The sequence below is a fragment of the Ictalurus furcatus genome, chromosome 11, assembly GCF_023375685.1.
Source record: "Ictalurus furcatus strain D&B chromosome 11, Billie_1.0, whole genome shotgun sequence".
NCBI lineage: Eukaryota > Metazoa > Chordata > Actinopteri > Siluriformes > Ictaluridae > Ictalurus > Ictalurus furcatus.
Genome location: NC_071265.1, coordinates 27,483,602 through 27,501,641, shown reverse-complemented (window position 1 = coordinate 27,501,641; position 18,040 = coordinate 27,483,602). Strand labels below are relative to the sequence as shown.

Sequence of the window (18,040 nt, the reverse complement as noted above, 5' to 3'; positions counted from 1 at the left end):
GGCTAGTTTTCTTGAAGTTCTTCAAATCGTTCTACATAAGTAACGTTGTATGTTCTAACTGAAGGCAAGCTTGAGGAACAGCGAAGTCAAAGCTGTTAAACTGGTTCATTTGGCAGCTGTTATTAATTGTTATGGGTTGGAAATCACTCCAAAATGATTTGTAGAGGTAAATGTAGGTGAATATGATTGAGGCACAGAAACAGAGAGAGTGTGTGTGTGTTATGTATCCAGGGCTTTAGAGCATTAACATTACCTCAGCCATAAAGAATCAGCCAGTACAGCTCATGGGTGGGACAGCGTGGAGCTCTGCTGTCAAAAACCCCACGATAACCAACATTTTCCTCCGACTAGAGCTCACATTATTTCCTTTATCTTCCAAAAATACACGTTAGAGTTGAAGGGAACCCCGTAGAGAAAAGCAGATCAATAAAATCAGTGTTCTGTGTAAGGCTGTTTCTGTCTCTCAACCCAGATTTAGGCTACTACTGTCCCCCTTTTTCTTTTCTATTTAAAAACACAATTCCTTTGTATTTTTTTTTTTTTTTGAATGAAGCCTCATTAATAAAACTCGCATTTTCATTATATATACACACATAATTCTTCACAAATACACTGTGGACTGAAGGAAAAAAAAACACAACAGTAAATTCCCTCTTAAACCCGGATCAACAGTTGGATTTCTAGTTCCTTGGTTGAATCCCAAGTGACTCCCTACTGGTCAAATAGTGTGCTCTATAGGCTGTACACTGCTATTAAGTCATACACGGTGTAGAAGACTTATGTAGGGAACATTGTGCCATTTGGGATTCGGCAGTTATTTCCTATAGGCCTTAAGCTCCAGTGGGGAAACTCTTCAAATGTATCTAAAAACCGATACAAATATAGCCCTTATAAAACATTCGCCATGGAACAAAGGCTTAAAAACGGAAATGTGCGCTGTTCATCAGAAACTCCATTGGGTTTGGAGACAGAAATGTAAAGTTTTCTTACCTGCACGGAATCGGCCGCCATTTTGCCCCCTCAACTTTGAATCAAAAACTCGGGAGAGCAAGTAAGAGGCAGAACGTCCCGGGAAGTCGTCAAAATCCACCACGTCTGCCCTCGAGATCGCTTATTTTCCGCGTTAGAGAACTGAATAAGCTCTCCGCTGTGTGGCTTTTCCGCCGCTCGGTCCCAGCTTCCCAATTTCCATGTCGGCCGCTTATTAAACTTCGTGCGCCAAAATTCTTCCAGTATAACGAAAATGTATTCCGTTAAAAAAAAAAATGTTTTAAAAAAAAGTTCTGCAATCAAACCGAAAGGAAATGTCATTAAAAGTTGTAGTAAAATTGGATTTTGGGAAGTGTAGGCTGATTATTATTAATGTGTGTGGGGACGCTGTCCTTTTGCGCGAGCCCAAATCGGCCACTTTCGGTCATGTGATCAAGAACTCCATGCAGAGGAGGAGGCACGAGCTGTGGGCTAATCCGTGGAGTTGTGTTCTAACCAGAGCCTTCAGCTCGTGTCGAGAATCCTGGCGCCATTGTGTTCTAATCTATAAATGAAGTACACACTCAACAGCTCTGACTAGCACAACTGTACACGGCAACAGCGCGCACCTGACCCACCTATTAAATCCCACGAGTAGCCATTGGGAAAGAACATCACCTGCCATGGTTAGAAACACTGGGTTACATTTGTATTGACATTTACACAAGTTAGTTCCGATCCACTAATTTGATTGGTCGAGCGGCGTTCCAAAGAACGCTTATATTTAGAATAACCGCACTGGGGCGTTTCACTCTGTGTATCACTCCGCTTGCCTGTGTTTGCCGTGTAAAGTTCCACTTCCAGCAGCACTCCCACTGAAACGGTTACTACAGTAGTGATGGGAAGTTCGGATCATTTTACTGACTCGGATCTTTGAATCTCGTTCAGGAAAATGAATGAATCTTTTTTTCAAGTCATTTCGTTCATTTAAGCAGAATATAATTAAAATGTTACGTGTTAAATCCCCCAACACATCTAGTACTTATGCAAACGTTAATCACGTTTGGAATTTAAATAAAAAAAAAAAATTATAGGATATAATTATAAATAATTATATAAACGATAGGCTATATAATGCAGTCAAGGCCGAATGATGAGAAACAGAAATTATTCATTAATAGTTTAGCTGGGTCATCAGGCTATGCAGTCTGTTAGTTCACCTCACCTCACGATCCGAGTCGTTCTTTTCGCATCACGTTTGTCACGTTATCTATTCCATGGATACAGAAATGATTAGTTCACCTCTTGAGTCTTCAGGTTCAAGTCGTTCGTTCGTTCGTTCATCCCATGACCGCCCTGAATGCAGTGCGACTCGAACCCGAAGACTCGAGAGGTGAACTAATCATTTCTGTTTCCTGTACAGAACCTATGCGGATGTTGCAGCATATGCGCGATCTACACAAAATGACCGAATCACAATCTGAGACAACTCATTGTTCCTGAGTCACATTAAAGATTCATTCAAAATGAACGACGTCACTATATTGTAGTAGTGTTAGTGACATCATCAGCAGACAAGGTGAACGATACTTTTTTCCTGAATGTTTCTATTAATATATATTTTTTCTTGAGCCATTTTTCTTCTAAATTAAAATATGAAAGCTCATCAGAGGAAGATGAAAAGGAAAAGGGAAGACACCGGACTTCACCGGATGCACCTTTAACGGGGATTGTACAAACCGCTGTTAGCTAACTAGACAGCTAGCCGACGAGCTATCAGTGTGGTTTCTTTTGGGATCTATTTCCATTTGTGGAGCAAAAATAAACAAATTATTTGGTCCTACTGTGTCTGAAATGTCAGTTATTCAATATCAATTGCTTGTAAAACTTTTGTATTAAAGCAGTGTCGCACTGCTCATGTGATATTGCTTAAATTTGTGGCAGCCTGTGAAAACCCGTCACAGATTTCACTCCAATTGCACTGAAATACATCCCATCTACAGTGGTGCTTAAAAGTTTGTGAAGCCTTTAGTATTTCAATATTTCTGCATAAATATGACCTAAAACGTCACCAGATTTTTACCTAAAAGTCCTAAACGTAGATAAAGAGCACCCAATTAAACAAATGAGACATAACATATTTTTATACATGGTCATTTATTTATCGATGAAAATGACCCAATATTGCATACATCAGTGGCAAAAGTAAACATTTCCAATAACTGTTCAGATCAGTCCTGCACATCGGCTCGGAGGAATTTTATCCCGTTCCTCTGCACAGAACAGCTTCAACTCTGGGATGTTGGTGGGTTTCCTCACATGAACTGCTAGCATCAGGTCCTTCCACAACATTTATATTGGATTAAGGTCAGGACTTTGACTTGGCCATTCCAAAACATTACCTTTATTCTTCTTTAACCAATCTCTGGAAGAACAACTGGTGTGCTTAGGGTCGCTGTCTTGCTGCATGACCCACTTTCTCTTGAGATTCAGTTCGTGGACAGATGTCCTGACATTTTCCTTTAGAATTTGCTGGTATACTTCAGAATTTATTATCCATCAATGATGGCAAGTCATCCTGGCCCAGTTGCAGCAAAACAGGGCCAAACCATGATCCTACCACCACCATGTTTCACAGATGGGATAAGGTTCTTATGCTGGAATGCAGTGTTTTCCTTTCTCCAAACATAACCCTTCTCATTTAAACCAAAATATTGTATTTTGGTCTCATCCATCCACAAAAATTTTCCAATAGCTTTCTGGCTTGCCCGTGTGATCTTTAGCAAACTGAAGAAGGGCAGCAATGTTCTTTTTGGAGAGCAGTGGCTTTCTCCTTGCAACCCTGTCATGCACACTATTGTTGTTCAGTGTTCTCCTGATGGTGGACTCATAAACATTAACCTTAGCCAACGTGAGAGAGGCCTTTAGTTGCTTAGAAGTTACCCTGGGTTCCTTTGTGACCTTGCGGACCATTACACATCTTGCTCTTGGAGTGATCTTTGTTGGTAGACCACTCCTGGGGAGGGTAACAATGGTCTTAAATTCCTCCATTTCTACACAATCTGTCTGCCTGTTTATTGGTAGAGTCCAAACTCTTTAGAGATGGTTCTGTGACCTTTTCCATCCTGATGAACTTCAACAACTCTTTTTCTGAGGTCCTCAGAAATCTCCTTTGTTCATGCCAGGATACACTTCCACAAACCTGTGTTGTGAAGATCAGACTTTGAAAGATCCCCGTTCTTTAAATAAAACAGGGTGTGCACTCACACCTGATTGTCATCCCATTGATGACTTCTGAATGTACTTCAGAAGTACTGCACAAGTATGCTGATTTCTTGCATCAGTGAATAATCTAACACTTTGAGAACAACATTCCCCAAAGACAAATCGGTAGGATTTTGGGCATTTCACCTTATATATATATATATATATATATATAAGGGGTGCACGGTGGCTTAGTGGTTAGCACGTTCGCCTCACACCTCCAGGGTTGGGGGTTCGATTCCCAACGTGGCCCTGTGTGTGTGGAGTTTGCATGTTCTCCCCGTGCTGTGGGGGTTTCCTCCGGCTACTCCGGTTTCCTCCTCCAGTTCAAAGACATGCATGGTAGGCTGAGTGGCGTGTCCGTAGTGTATGAATGGGTGTGTGAATGTGCATGTGATTGTGCCCTGCGATGGATTGGCACCCTGTCCAGGGTGTACCCCGCCTCTTGCCCAATCCTCCCAATCCTCCCTGGGATAGGCTCCATGTTTCCCCATGACCCTGAAAAGGATAAAGCGGTATGGAAGATGGATGGATATATATATATAAAACAATATATATCTCAGGCAAGCTGTTATCAGTGTCAGGTCCAAAAGTCAGCATCTGTCATGATATGGGGGCGTGTCAGTGCCCATGGCATGGGTAACTTGCACATCTGTGAGAGCACCATTAATGTAGAAAGATATGTACACCTTTTAGAGCAACATAGGCTGCCATCCAGAGCAATGCCAAACAACATTCTGCCTGGATTACAAGTGCATGGTTGCGTAAGCAGAAAGGCTAGCATGACCTGCCTGCAGCCCTGACCTGTCTCCGATTGAGAATGCATGGCGCATTATGAAACACAAAATAAGGCAACGAAGGCCCCGTACAGTTGTGCAGCTGAAGAAATGCCTAATAGATGAAAGGGGGGAAATTCCACTTGTTAAACTTAACCAACTGGTGTCTTCAGTCCCCAAACGCTTAATAAGTGTTATTAAAAGAAAAGGTGACGTTACACAGTGGTAAACCGTCAACTATCCCAACTTTTTTGTAGTGTGTTGCAGTCATCAGATTTGAGATGAGTGTATATTTTTAAAAAAAATAAATAAATAAATTCACAAAGTAAAACATTGAATAATGTGTTAATCATGTGTTTTCAATATAGTACAGGATTTGAACTGAATTTTTAAATGACCCTTTTTTTTTTCATTTTCCATACTGTGCCAACTTTTTCGCAATTGAGGTTGTAAAATTCTTCACGTTTATCCTGCGTACCTGTAAGAGACTAAAGAAACAATCGACAGTTAAAGCAATGTGTCTTGGTGTCAAACAAGAGGCCTTATATGGGTGTAAAACAAGAGGAGCTTCATTTGCAGCAAGAAGCACAAGTGCAGGGTGTGTGTGTGATTTATTTGCATGTCCTGTTTCAGCAGTGATGTCAGCTAATGCTGTAGAGTAGATATCTGGTGGCACTGCACTCCATAGCTGAGGAGAGAAGCACAGTCTAGTGAAAATCCAGCACTTCTATACACAAAGCAGGCTTTATACTGTAACAGATTGAACTTTAAGACCTCTTCTGCTAACAGATGCTTTTGACTTTCACCTAACTAATATTCAGGCTACTGAAGCTACAGAGAGTAAGTGGGCAGGTGCCAGCTCATATTCCTTCCATATTTACTGAAGGAAACCATTTAAAGTCTAACACGATCCAATTTCATTAGCTAGAATGCAATATTTTATGAACGTGACACTTATTATTGTGTATTTATTAGCTGTTTGAGAAACATGATATACACAGTCTTTTAAAAAAAAAAAATCCCTATGGAATTATGTTTGTTGTAGGAAAAGATTATTCAGATTATTGTGGCAAACAAGGCCTGAAAAGATCTGTAAGGACCCTAAAAAAATTCTTCTATGCCACCTTTATATTTAATTTATAATACAATTTAACAGTGCATTTGAATATTTGGTTCAGTATCCTTGCTGTAACATCATACACAGCATTTACTTCAAACTGTGACAACTGTATACTTACACTTACAACTGTTTTCTCATAACATTGTGTTATGCTTTATATTCCCTACTGCTTTCAGTCCGTAAAGATATTTATCTATAGTGAACTCTATTTAATAAGAATCTGTGGTTTTACTTCTCCAGACATTGATTCCTCATCCAAAACCACTCTTGCCACTGTTGTGTCGTCTGCTCATGAGCTCTTAAGGAAACTAAAGGTCAGGAACTTCCCGTGGTAACAATCGGGCTTCCTGTGTTAGACCGTGTGGCGCTCTATCGGACATGATAATCTTTTGTGGCTTTCATCTAATAGGTTATAAAAATGCACACAACGGTATTGTCTGTGTATTATTCAGAGGATTGAAATGGCAACGATCTCCCTGTGTTAACGCTAAATAAAAATCAGCGCAAAGAGAGCAAAGTGTGCTTGCTCTTGAAAGGTTACCAAGCATAGTTAGGCCCCAGGTCAGAACCAAAACAACGGGTTACAGATCATCATTTAGTGGGAAAGGTTGTCTCAGTCCACTTCCAAGTCACCCCTAGTGCATTTTGATTGATGTCGCAAAGAATGACCTTTTTGCGAGTTCATTTTAGTCCTGCCCTTTAATACATGACCATCAGCAATGTTCTTCTGGTCCGCTTAAATCCGCTTAAGAGACTAAATCAAGCCAAACAGGGAAAGAACCACACAAATCAATTCCACTGAATTGGAGTAGGGAAACGGACTAGGAATTGAAAAAGTAGAGAAATCACCATGCTGGAAAAAAAAAAAAAAACCCTTCTTAATGAGAATTGGCCTATTTCCATTTGGTTTCAATTTGGCCACTTGCAAGACCAGTGGCAAGAAGAGCAGTGTGTTTGCAATCCTAATGTGTTCAGCTTTCACATCCCAAACAATGTAGTTGCATTCATTTCCTTTGAAATTTGTATAATGTTTTTTTTTTACTGAAACTATATACAGAATCACAAAGGCTTGCTAAGTTGCTAGCTAACTAGCTGGTTTGCTAAGTGACTAGTTAGGAAGTTTGCTATCTAACTGACAGAATAAGGTTATGATGTCAGCTGTCATTGGCAGACGGAGTAGTCAGCTACATATAACACAACTTAAATGTGGCAAATAATTTTTTTTTTTTCTCACAAATATTACGTTGATCATCGACCTTGTTTACATTTATACATTTAACAGTTTCAGCTACCATTTCTTTCTTTACCATCGCTTTAGATCACAATGGCTTCTGGGTAACATCTGCTTCTGAGGTCTGCAGTTATATTGGTTCAGTCCCTAGCCTTCCAAGGGTTTACTGAACAAACTTCACTTGAGCAAAGAAAGCAGTTTAGCAGCTCTTAAGACGGCGAGGTCTAAACCATGGGTCAACAACGGCATGTTGCAAACAGAGCTGGAATGCAACCTTAGTCTTTTTAGCTGTGTGTTTCCCTGCCTGAATGCACAAGCTTAAATTTTTGGTTAATAATCTAATAATAATAATAATAACAATAATAATAATAATACTTAACAAAGTTCATGTGTGGTTTACAATGGATTTTTTTTCTTATATGCCTAGTCAGATTTTAAAGTGAAGTGTGTGATGGGAAAATGAGTGTACCTGTTGCACCTGTGTTACATTGGGAGCAGGTTTAAGTTGGCTTCATGGTGCTGACATAAGTGTGTGCATGATACAACATGCTGTGTTGAGCCGAAACTGTCAGCTACCTGTTCCACCTGAGTGGTGAGGAAACACCCGACCTGTGTATCACCACTCCCCTCTCTATCGCTCTCGCTCTCTCTCTATCTCTCTCTCTCTCCTTCTCTCGTTTTCTCTCCCTCTCTTTCTCTCTGTCTCTCTCTTTTGCTGTCTCTCTCTCTGTCTCTCTCTAACCCGCTCTCTTTGTTTCTCTCTCTCTCTCTCTCTCTCTCTGTTTCTCTGTTTCTCTCTCTCTCTCTCTCTCTCTCTCTCACACACACACACACACACACACACACAATAAAAGTGCACTTATTGTAGTCTCTGCAGTATCAGTTCTTCTAACTAGCTGACTCTGGATGAGTCTGATTAGCTGACAAAGGATTAACTTGCTCCTGAATGTTACTACTGTCCTGGTTTATAACCTCCTGAAGTTCTCTCATGTGACACTTCCACTGGCTCCCTGTTAACACAAAACTATAATGCACCACTTTAACTGTTTCAAAACTACACACCTGTACACTAACTGAGGTCTTCCCCCTTATGTTTGTAAGTTACACAAGATCTTACTGCTTCAGTGTCCTGCTCCTCAGTGGTGGAATAAACTTTCATCTGCACTCAGAACAGGCCTGTGCTTTCTCCTTCTTTAGGCAGTAAGGGTAACACTAACTTTCTCTCCATTTGCTTTGCATGACTCACCTTTTTTTTTTTTTAATTTATTACTCTTTGGTTTTTAATTTACTTATATTATTATTTATGCACATGGGTTTGAAAATGTCCTTATGTAACTTTTGTTTATGCACTTAAGTAGAAAGTATAATTTTGTTAACACCCAGATCTTTCTTGCACATGTGCTAAGTGCATTGTATCAGCGCCTTCAACCATAACTGAATCGAATTCATGGCCTTAAATCTTTATATTACATCTTTAGATTCTGACTTTGTTGAGTAGAGAGTGGAAACCTTTTCTCCTCAGCTTTGCCCGGTTTGTGTGAATACAAAACACATGGGGAAGGGTAAAAATCAACCACAACCAAGTTTGTGGCTTTCAGTTGTTTTGGATACAATGCCATCATACTTCAGTAGTAGGTGTCTTTATACATATAATTTATTAACAGTATCACTAATTTCCCCTTTGTTATTAGTAATATCATTGTTGTGTAAAGTACCCTAAAATTGTATTATGACTGGTTTATATAAAATCTCTTTTATTTAACTCACTTACACCTGTAGATACACTCGAATAAAGAGTTTCTTTGAGTAGTTAAGGATTCCTTTAAGGGTTCCCCTTGAGGAACATTTCTGATTTCTTGTGTTTTTGTGTATATCTCATACCAAATAGTTTTAGATCTTCAAACGAAATACGACATAAAACAAAGACAACCTGAGTAAACACACAATATAATTTTTATTCATTTATTTATTTTTATAAATAAAAAAAAAGTTATCCAATAGCCTACCTATCACCCATGTGAAAAACTAATTGCCCCCTTCAACTTAAAATCTGCTTGTGCCACCTTTAGCAGCAATAACTGCAACCAAATGCTTCTGATAACTGGAGATCAGTCTTTCACTTACTTCTAGGACTAGGATTTACTCCTATGCTTTGGTTCATTGTCTTGCTGGATAATCCAGTTGCGCTTGAGTTTCAACTTACAGACTGAAGACCGGACATTAGGTATGATGTTCATATTGTGGAATTCTGAGTTTGGTTTATGCTAGATGTAAGTGTCTAACAAACAGTTCCTCTTTGGACACATCAATCCACAGAACATCCTCCAAAAGGTTTGAGGATCATCAACGTGTGTTTTGGCAAAATTCAGACGTAAATGTTAATATAGTTAAAGGGAGGTCATGATTATAGGAGCTTGGTGTGTTTATTTGAGGCTGTAGGTCAGAACATCAGGAGAACAATACCTAGGAAAACTTGAAACTAGAAAAATGCAAGTGACAAGGCAAAGGAAACAGCTCAGAACTGCAGGAGATGCAGAAGTGTTTCCACGTATGCAAAATAAATGCAAAATAAAAAGCCATTTATACATAGGTGTGTTCTACAAATGGACTGATGAGGTCCCTTTAAGTAGAACCCCAACTTAAATGATAGACTCAAAGTAATTGAGAGTAATAATAAAAACAAAAACAATTTAATATAAATAATTAGAATGCCATTATTGCTATTAGTATTGGTGCTAGTTAACCACATTTGCTAACTATATACCAAAAAGCTTAACCATACCCCTGTGAAATATTTAAGAAAAACAATGCAGCCAATGATGTCAGAATCAAAACCTGGGTTATCTCCTTTTTGAATGGATGAAAACATGTTTTCTTAGATGTAGGGAAAACTTATAGAAAATAAAGTTGACTTTTTAAGAGTTACAAAAGATAAATGGCTCCATAATCACCTGTGAGGTATACTATGTATGTATATGAGAGAGAGAGAGAGAGAGAGAGAGAGAGAGAGAGAGAGAGAGAGAGAGTACTGAGAGTAAATAAGGATCATGATTTCACCTCTAACCTCTAATCTTCCAGACATATTGTTATGAGATTGAAGTACTGTACAGCAGCACGTTTAACTGTAATTCATTGCCATTCCAAAACTGTATACTGACTGCACTCCAGTGGCCCAATGTTGACATTACAGTCCACAGGCTTTGGTCTTGGCATTTTCACTGGTATATTCCACTTTATTCTTGCAAGTAGCCATGGGTTTATCTGAAAGTGGCCGTTTCATTACTTGTTTCTATGGATATCGCCATGTACGAATGGGAAAAAAGATCCTCCAACAAAGCAAGGGGCAACTGCAAAATCACATACTTTATAGTTAGAAACCCACGGAAAAGGAAACTAAATAACAAAACTATTTAACAGGCAAACAAAAAAAAAAATTGTTCAATAATACATAAATCATAATGATGACATCCCGCCCAACCCCCTCCCCTCAAATATCCCTTACCCCAGGGGACAGGGTGCAAATGTCTTTATTTAGACTTTTCCAGGAATCATTGTGATGGCGTGGGTTGGAGAACAGGCAGTCAGGATTAACAAAGGCAAATCCATAGTTCAAGGTCAGAACACAAGCACAGTCGGGGAAACTAAACAAACATACAGTAATACAAGAGAGATATTACAGGAGCGATAACATAGTTTAGACATACCATTTTAACAGATGTAGGACTTCATAAGGACATGGCAAACAAAAGAAGGAATGATAGAGTCACTGAAAGGGGCACAAAAGACTTAAACATGGGCGGGAGAAACTAGACGGAGTGAAAATGATTATCCGGGGTGATGGACATTACAAAAAAAAAAAAAGAGTTTCTCTGACACTCAGCTAGGATATTCAGGTTTACTAGTGACACTGAAAACTAATTAAGCAGGAAATAAATGAATTATTAATGAATTATAAGTGCTGTTTGTGGTATTATTCTTTAACTTGAATCATAATTGACACTACTGCACCAGTATTTCAACCAAGACAAGATTGTGAACTATGGTTACAAAACTTAACCACCATTTTGTTTAGGTTGATATTTTTTTGGATCATTTAGATTGGTTTACTCTTTTCTTAACTTACCTACTTCATTTCATCATGCAATATGTATAATGATTAAAAAAAAAAACCCTTTATGTAAACACTTGACCATAACACCCATATGTGGGCCTTCCCTAAACTGTTACCACAAAGTTGAAACCATTTGTATAGGATGTCTTTGTATGTTGTAGCTTTACAATTTCCCTTTACTGAAATTAAGAGGCCCAAGCCTGTTCCAGCATGACAATGCCCCTGTACACAAAGTGAGCTCCATGAAGACATGGTCTGCTGATTGCACTCCAGGCCTCCTCACTGGACATCAGTGTCTGACCTCACTATTGCTCTTGTAGCTGAATGGGCAAAACCACACAGCCACGCTCCAAAATCAAGTTGAAAGTCTTCCCAGATTGGACGTTATTATAACAGCAAAGGGGTTATAAACAAATCCACAAATCGTTGGCCATATACAGTGGTGCTTGAAAGTTTGTGAACCCTTTAGAAATGTCTATATTTCTCAATTAATATGACCTAGATAAAGAGAACCCAATTAAATAAATGAGACAAATATATTATACTTGGTCATTTATTTATTGAGGAAAATGATCTAATATTACATATCTATGAGTGGCAAAAGTATGTGAACCTTTGCTTTCAGTATGTGGCGTGACCCCTTTGTGCAGCAATAACCACAACTAAACATTTCCGGTAACTGCTGATCAGTCCTGCACATCGGCTTGGAGGAATTTTATCCCGTTCCTCAGTACAGAACTGGTTCAACTCTGGGATGTTGGTGGGTTTCCTCACATGAACTGCTAGCATCAGGACCATCCACAACATTTCTATTGAATTAAGGTCAGGACTTTGACTTGGCCATTCCAAAACATTACCTTTATTCGTCTTTAACCGTTCTTTGGTAGAACAACTTGTGTGCTTGGGTCGTTGTCTTGTTTCGTGACCCACTTTCTCTTGAGATTCAGTTCACAGACAGATGTCCTGACATTTTCCTTGGCAAGTCATCCTGGCCCAGATGCAGCAGAACAGGGCCAAACCATGATCCTACCACTACTATTCAGTGGTACTACCACCATCATGTTTCACAGATGGGATAAGGCTCTCATGCTGGAATGCAGTGTTTTCCTTTCTCCAAACATAATGCTTTTTATTTAAACCAAAAAATTCTATTTTGGACTCATCCATTCACAAAACACTTTTCCAATAGCCTTCTGGCTTATCCATGTGATCAAACTGCAGAAGGGCAGCAATGTTCATTTTGGAGTGCGGTGACGTTCTCCTTGCAACCTTGCCATGCCCACCGTTGTTGTTCAGTCTTCTCCTGATGGTGGACATTAACATTAGCCGATGTGAGCGAGGCCTTTAGTTGTTTAGAAGTTCCCCTGGGTTCCTTTGTGACCTGGCAGACTATTACAAGTCTTGCTCTTGGAGTGATCTTTGTTGGTCGACCACTCCCAGGGAGGGTAACAATGGTCTTAAATTTCCACCATTTGTTAACAATCTGTCTGACTGTGGATTGTGGATTGAGTCCCAGCTCTTTAGAGATGGTTTTGTAAACTTTTCCAGCGTGATGTGCATCAACAACTCTTTTTCAGAGGTCCTCAGAAACCTCCTTTGTTCGTGCCATGATTCACTTCCACAGACACGTGTTGTGAAGATCAGACTCTGATAGATCCCTGTTCTTTAAATAAAACAGGGTGCGCACTCACACCTGATTGTCATCCCATTTACCTGACTCTAATTTCACCTTCAAATTAAACTGCTAATCCTAAAGGTTCACATATGTTTACCACTCACAGAGATGTAATATTGGATCAATTTCCTCAATAAATAAATGACCAAATATAATATTTTTTGTTTAATTTGTTTAATTGGGCTTTTGTTGTCTACTTTTAGGACTAATTATATTTTAGGTCATATTCATGCAGATATATAGAAATTTCCTAAAGGGTTCACAAACTTTCAAGCACCACTGTAGTGTGTATACATTACTGACTTAAACTGACTTTTTTCTTTATCTGAAATATGGACAGTTTTTTTTTTAATATGTTTCTTTTATGCTAACATACAAATGTTATCTATGTTGACCTAAACATGGCTCTTTCTTAATGATGCAATAATGCAGAAGAAATCAAACAAATAAGACAAAAAATGTATTTTCCAAAAATAGAAGGGCTACGGCTTTTTGCAAAGTACTTATATTAAATATGAGGGGCAGCCCACTGGAGCAGCAGGCAGCATCGCCTCCTCACAGCTCCATGCTTTGATCCGGAGCTCACCATGTGGAGTTCTGAGCCTTAGCTCATCCCTGTGGTTTTCCTCAGGGTTCTCCAGTTTCCTCCAACCTTCCAGAAACATGCAGATAAGTGGATTGGTAGCTCTAAATTGCCGTATGGTGTGAATGTGTGTATGCATGAAACCCTGCGATGGACTGCCATCCCACCCAGGGGGTATTCCCGGCTTGTACCCAGCATTCCTGAAATAGCGAACCCTTCGGTGCTACAGTGCAATGAGGTCATGTTTAAAACCCGTTCATTTAAAGCATTTATTAAGGCAGTAGGTCACATCTAGTCAGCTGCAAGGCAGAAGGCTGTTAGTGCTGCGCAGATGGGGATGTTGTGTCAAAGCATTGTATACAGATTCCTGACTGCAGACAATGTGTCTGCAGACTGAAAAGATAAGATAAGATATATGAGCATATGAGATCTGGTGGTCACTGTATGCTGTCCGTTGACTCCTATTCCTATTGTAGGTTAATATTGCTGTCCTACTGTAGTAGAACAGTTTTGTTTTTCTATTATTGTTTCATTTGACATCTTGCTATTATTTAGAAAACTAATACACCTTTTTTTTTTTAAAAGCAACATATAATATGTAACTTCTATCTGCCTGGTAATATTTGTCCGTGAATGAAGTTCAGCATCTCCACCAGAAAGGGGAGACAAAAACCAAAGCAATAGTATTCAAACGCCAGAGAGTGCTGGAAATTAATACCCCGTTCAAGGCCCATAGAGATGTTTAAAAGAGCATGTGTTCAAAGTTAGGGTTTATAAGCACCAACTGCAGCACAACATGTTGAAATACACCAAGTGATATTCAAACAGAACTCAAACTTTAATCACTATATACTGTGGCAGTAAAATAAACGTACAGATAAACGGTTAAACTGCAGAGTAAACTTAGCATTTTCACACTGCTGCTCAACTGTGTATCTGCTGAACTGTTAGTAGGTCATTGCTGTAATTCAGTGGCAGGTCACATGATCCACTGCACAGGATTTCTTTTTATTATCTTAATTTATTATAAATTCAGGGCGCATGGTGGCTTCGTTTTTAGCATGTTGGTCTCACACCTTCTGGGTCGGGGGTTCGATTCCCGCCGCTGCCCTGTGTGTGCGGAGTTTGCATGTTCTCCCCGTGCTGCGGGGGTTTCATCCGGGTACTCCGGTTTCCTCACCCAGTCCAAAGACATGCATGTTAGACTGATTGGCGTGTCCAAGGTGTCCGTAATGTGCGAATGGGTGTGTGAGTGTGTATGTGAGTGTACCCTTTGATGGATTGGCACCCTGTCCAGGGTGTACCCCGCCTTGTACCCAATGCTCCTTGGGATAGCCTGCAATTTCCCGTGACCTTGTAGGATATATGCGGTATAGAAAATGGATGGATGGATTAACTTCTGTTTTTTTTCCTTTGTAGCAAAAAGCTTTAAAAAAGGTGCTGCATACGTCAGGGGCAAAGTGGCAGGTGCTGGGGCACCTGCAGATGTTAGACCCTGCTGATACTGCATATTTGCAATTGTCCATTGCAGAGTATTCTGTTTTTATACACATTCAGAATCCTGATGTCTGTGTCTTTTCATGTTTAATCAACAGTACATTGTTTTAAAATGCTGAGGTGTGTCAGAGCCTGGTCTACAGGGTTCTGATGTTCATGTTAATCAGAATGAGCCAACAAATTACATTTGCAGCAGAACATGTCCTCTCTCACATCTAAGGTTCATGGATAAGGGTAAAGCTAGACCCGGTTCACCTGTCAGAGCCATGTGTGTTAATATATTTCATCAGTTCAGAGGGCTTACAGTTTCAGCAACCAGCACTAAATATATTAATTAGGGAAAAGCAGAGGGTAGGTGGTGACGGAAGCGTTTGGCTCTTACTGTTGTATTTTATGACGATTTCAGTCTGTGTATTTGAACTGTACTGAAAACCTGGGGTTTGAATTGAAAAGGGAAGTCCAGCTGAACAAACCAAAGAATATAAAGCAAAATGAAACATTCTGCATGGAGGAGTGAACCAACATCCTTCTACAAAGTGCCTCCAACCTACTTTAACATTATAGAATAAATGCTGTTATTCTCTCCAGTGCTAACCTTTCCAAGTAGTAATTGCAAGAGCTTTTATAATTTAAATAATATAATCTATCTTGTTTTTAATATATATTTTATATTGCTCATGAAGGTTGCCAACAATTATGGTGGACACTCTATTTCTCATTGCAGATGTTGTTCAATTTAGATACATATTTATTTCTTATTCTCTTGAAGTAAAAAAAATTAAAACTTTCTTTTACTTTCACACTCTCCGTCGTGACCCAGACGAGGACGGGTTCCCTTCTGAGTCGGGTTCCTCTCAGGGTTTCTTCCTCATATCATCTCAGGGAGTTTTTCCTCACCACCGTCACCACCGGCTCGCCCAATAGGGATAAATCCACACACTTAAAATCTCTATCCTGTGTTTATATATTCCTGTAAAGCTGCTTTGAGATTGTAAAAAGCCCTATACAAATAAAATGAATTGAATTGAAAGGTTCGCATATTTCTGTAAAGACTGCATGTTTAGGGTTGTTCCAAATAACGTTGTATGTTCTTTGTGTTGTTTTACCTGAGCTTGCATCCTTCCAAACTTTTCACTTATTAACTAACGCAGTGTAACTAATCTTAGCCAGGTTATTTCGTTACCAAAATGGTAAGAGGCACATCTGTTCATTATTCATTTGAGATACACCTTCTTGTTTGCATAAGCGTCTGTGATCGTGTTACGTGTGTTTAGTCTTATCGGTATTAGTAATAAATAGAACATTATGGGGCGTGCCGCAACAACAGTTAGGTGGTGTGATGTGGCTGTCCTCTACACGTGGGTTAACGTGTTTTATTCCTTTTATACTACAACAATTTACCAGAGCCAACACTTTTTTATTCATTAAAGAACACCACGGCATACTTTTATCTATTTATAGTTACTTTTAATGCTTGTAGGATGTCCTGAAACAAGTTTGTTTTAACAGCCATAAACAGTCATTTCCTCATCAGCCCTACTTCTCTCTGTCAGATTGACAGAATGCAGATTGACAGAATGTTTCCAAGAAATTGCAAATTGCAAAGCCCCTGTCCTGAACACTACCCCATGTTGGAAAACTTAAAGGAACAGCTTTGATTTAAAAATTTGTTTGTTTTTGTTCGACTGTTTGTTTTTTACATTTGACTGTTAAAAAGCAATGGCGCCGGAGACTCGTTCCAAAAAATGCTAAATAAAGGTCTGTTCACGGAAAATGAGTTTTTTTTCCCCCCCAATAATTACACACATTTTGCTTCTGTTTATCTGGAGCTTCTGCCAGTCTGTATGTAAGTCGGATTATTTATTAGACCAAATGGGTTTAATTATAAACCTGTAAGCCATAACGTTATAGAAAATGACCACCAACACCTTCTGACCAATCAAATTCAAGAATTTAACAGTGCTGTACATAGATATCAGTAACACTTATATGTTCCCACAATCTTTATCACTGGATTTGGACATGCTGTAGTACTGAAGCGCAAATGTCATAAAAAGTTTAAAATTCTCTTATACGTGCATATGCACCATCACACGCGCCTGTGTTTCTGAAGCAGATGGCAGTCGTCATGTTTATAAAGCAGTATATGGGTCACAGTGCGAACTGGGATGCGGAGACATTCATGAGTTCGAGTTCATACAGACGTCACCTGGGCCACTTTACATACGCAAGGCCAAGTTAAACTGGCAAACAGCGCTGAATATTTAGGGGGAAAGGCGCTGTTGTTACAATTCAGTGAACAGGAGACCAACCGCTGTATGAAATCCTGCTCTACAAGGACTTTCCCAGTAAAACCTTTTTCATGTAATTTATTAAACACACACACACACACACACACACACATATTATGTTAGCTCTATTAGGATGGCGTTAATTTACAAGGGGTGTCGGTGTAATTCTATCCTTTATTAGTGGTACAGTGTATTTAAATTTCTGTCTGAATCAGCAACGTCAATATTTTTTTTCCTTTCTCCCCACCCTGGAAAAGTCTTGTCCAAAATACTTCCTTCCCCCGCAAAAATCTCAAGGGTGGTCTGTTCATTTTAGTCCCATCCAGATAGACATCTCTGTAATATTGTAAGCAGATGTTACCTCTTGTGTTGGAAAACATTTTAACTGCAGCTCCATTGCGGCTATGTGCTACAGCATACATCTGAGAACATATCTAAAGAATTATTAAACACTGGCAATCGCTGGCTTTCATGAGATCCTTTTAGAAAGAAAGAAAAAGTAAATCAAGCTGAGCTATAGTAA

The 18,040-nt window shown here is 39.3% G+C and overlaps 1 protein-coding gene across 2 annotated transcripts in view; it reads right to left on the bottom strand.

Moving 5' to 3' along the window:
• The window catches only part of pkn2b (protein kinase N2b), a 51,700-nt gene extending 49,275 nt beyond the window's left edge, over positions 1-2,425 (bottom strand). For both annotated transcript variants that reach the window (XM_053636004.1, XM_053636005.1), the window contains exon 1: positions 991-2,425. Coding sequence is in view for 1 of the 2 variants with exons in the window: in XM_053636005.1 (XP_053491980.1) it covers positions 991-1,011 (21 nt within the window). In the remaining variant the exon portion in view is untranslated. The remainder of the gene's footprint in view (positions 1-990) is intronic.
• Between the last annotated feature and the right edge of the window lie 15,615 nt (positions 2,426-18,040).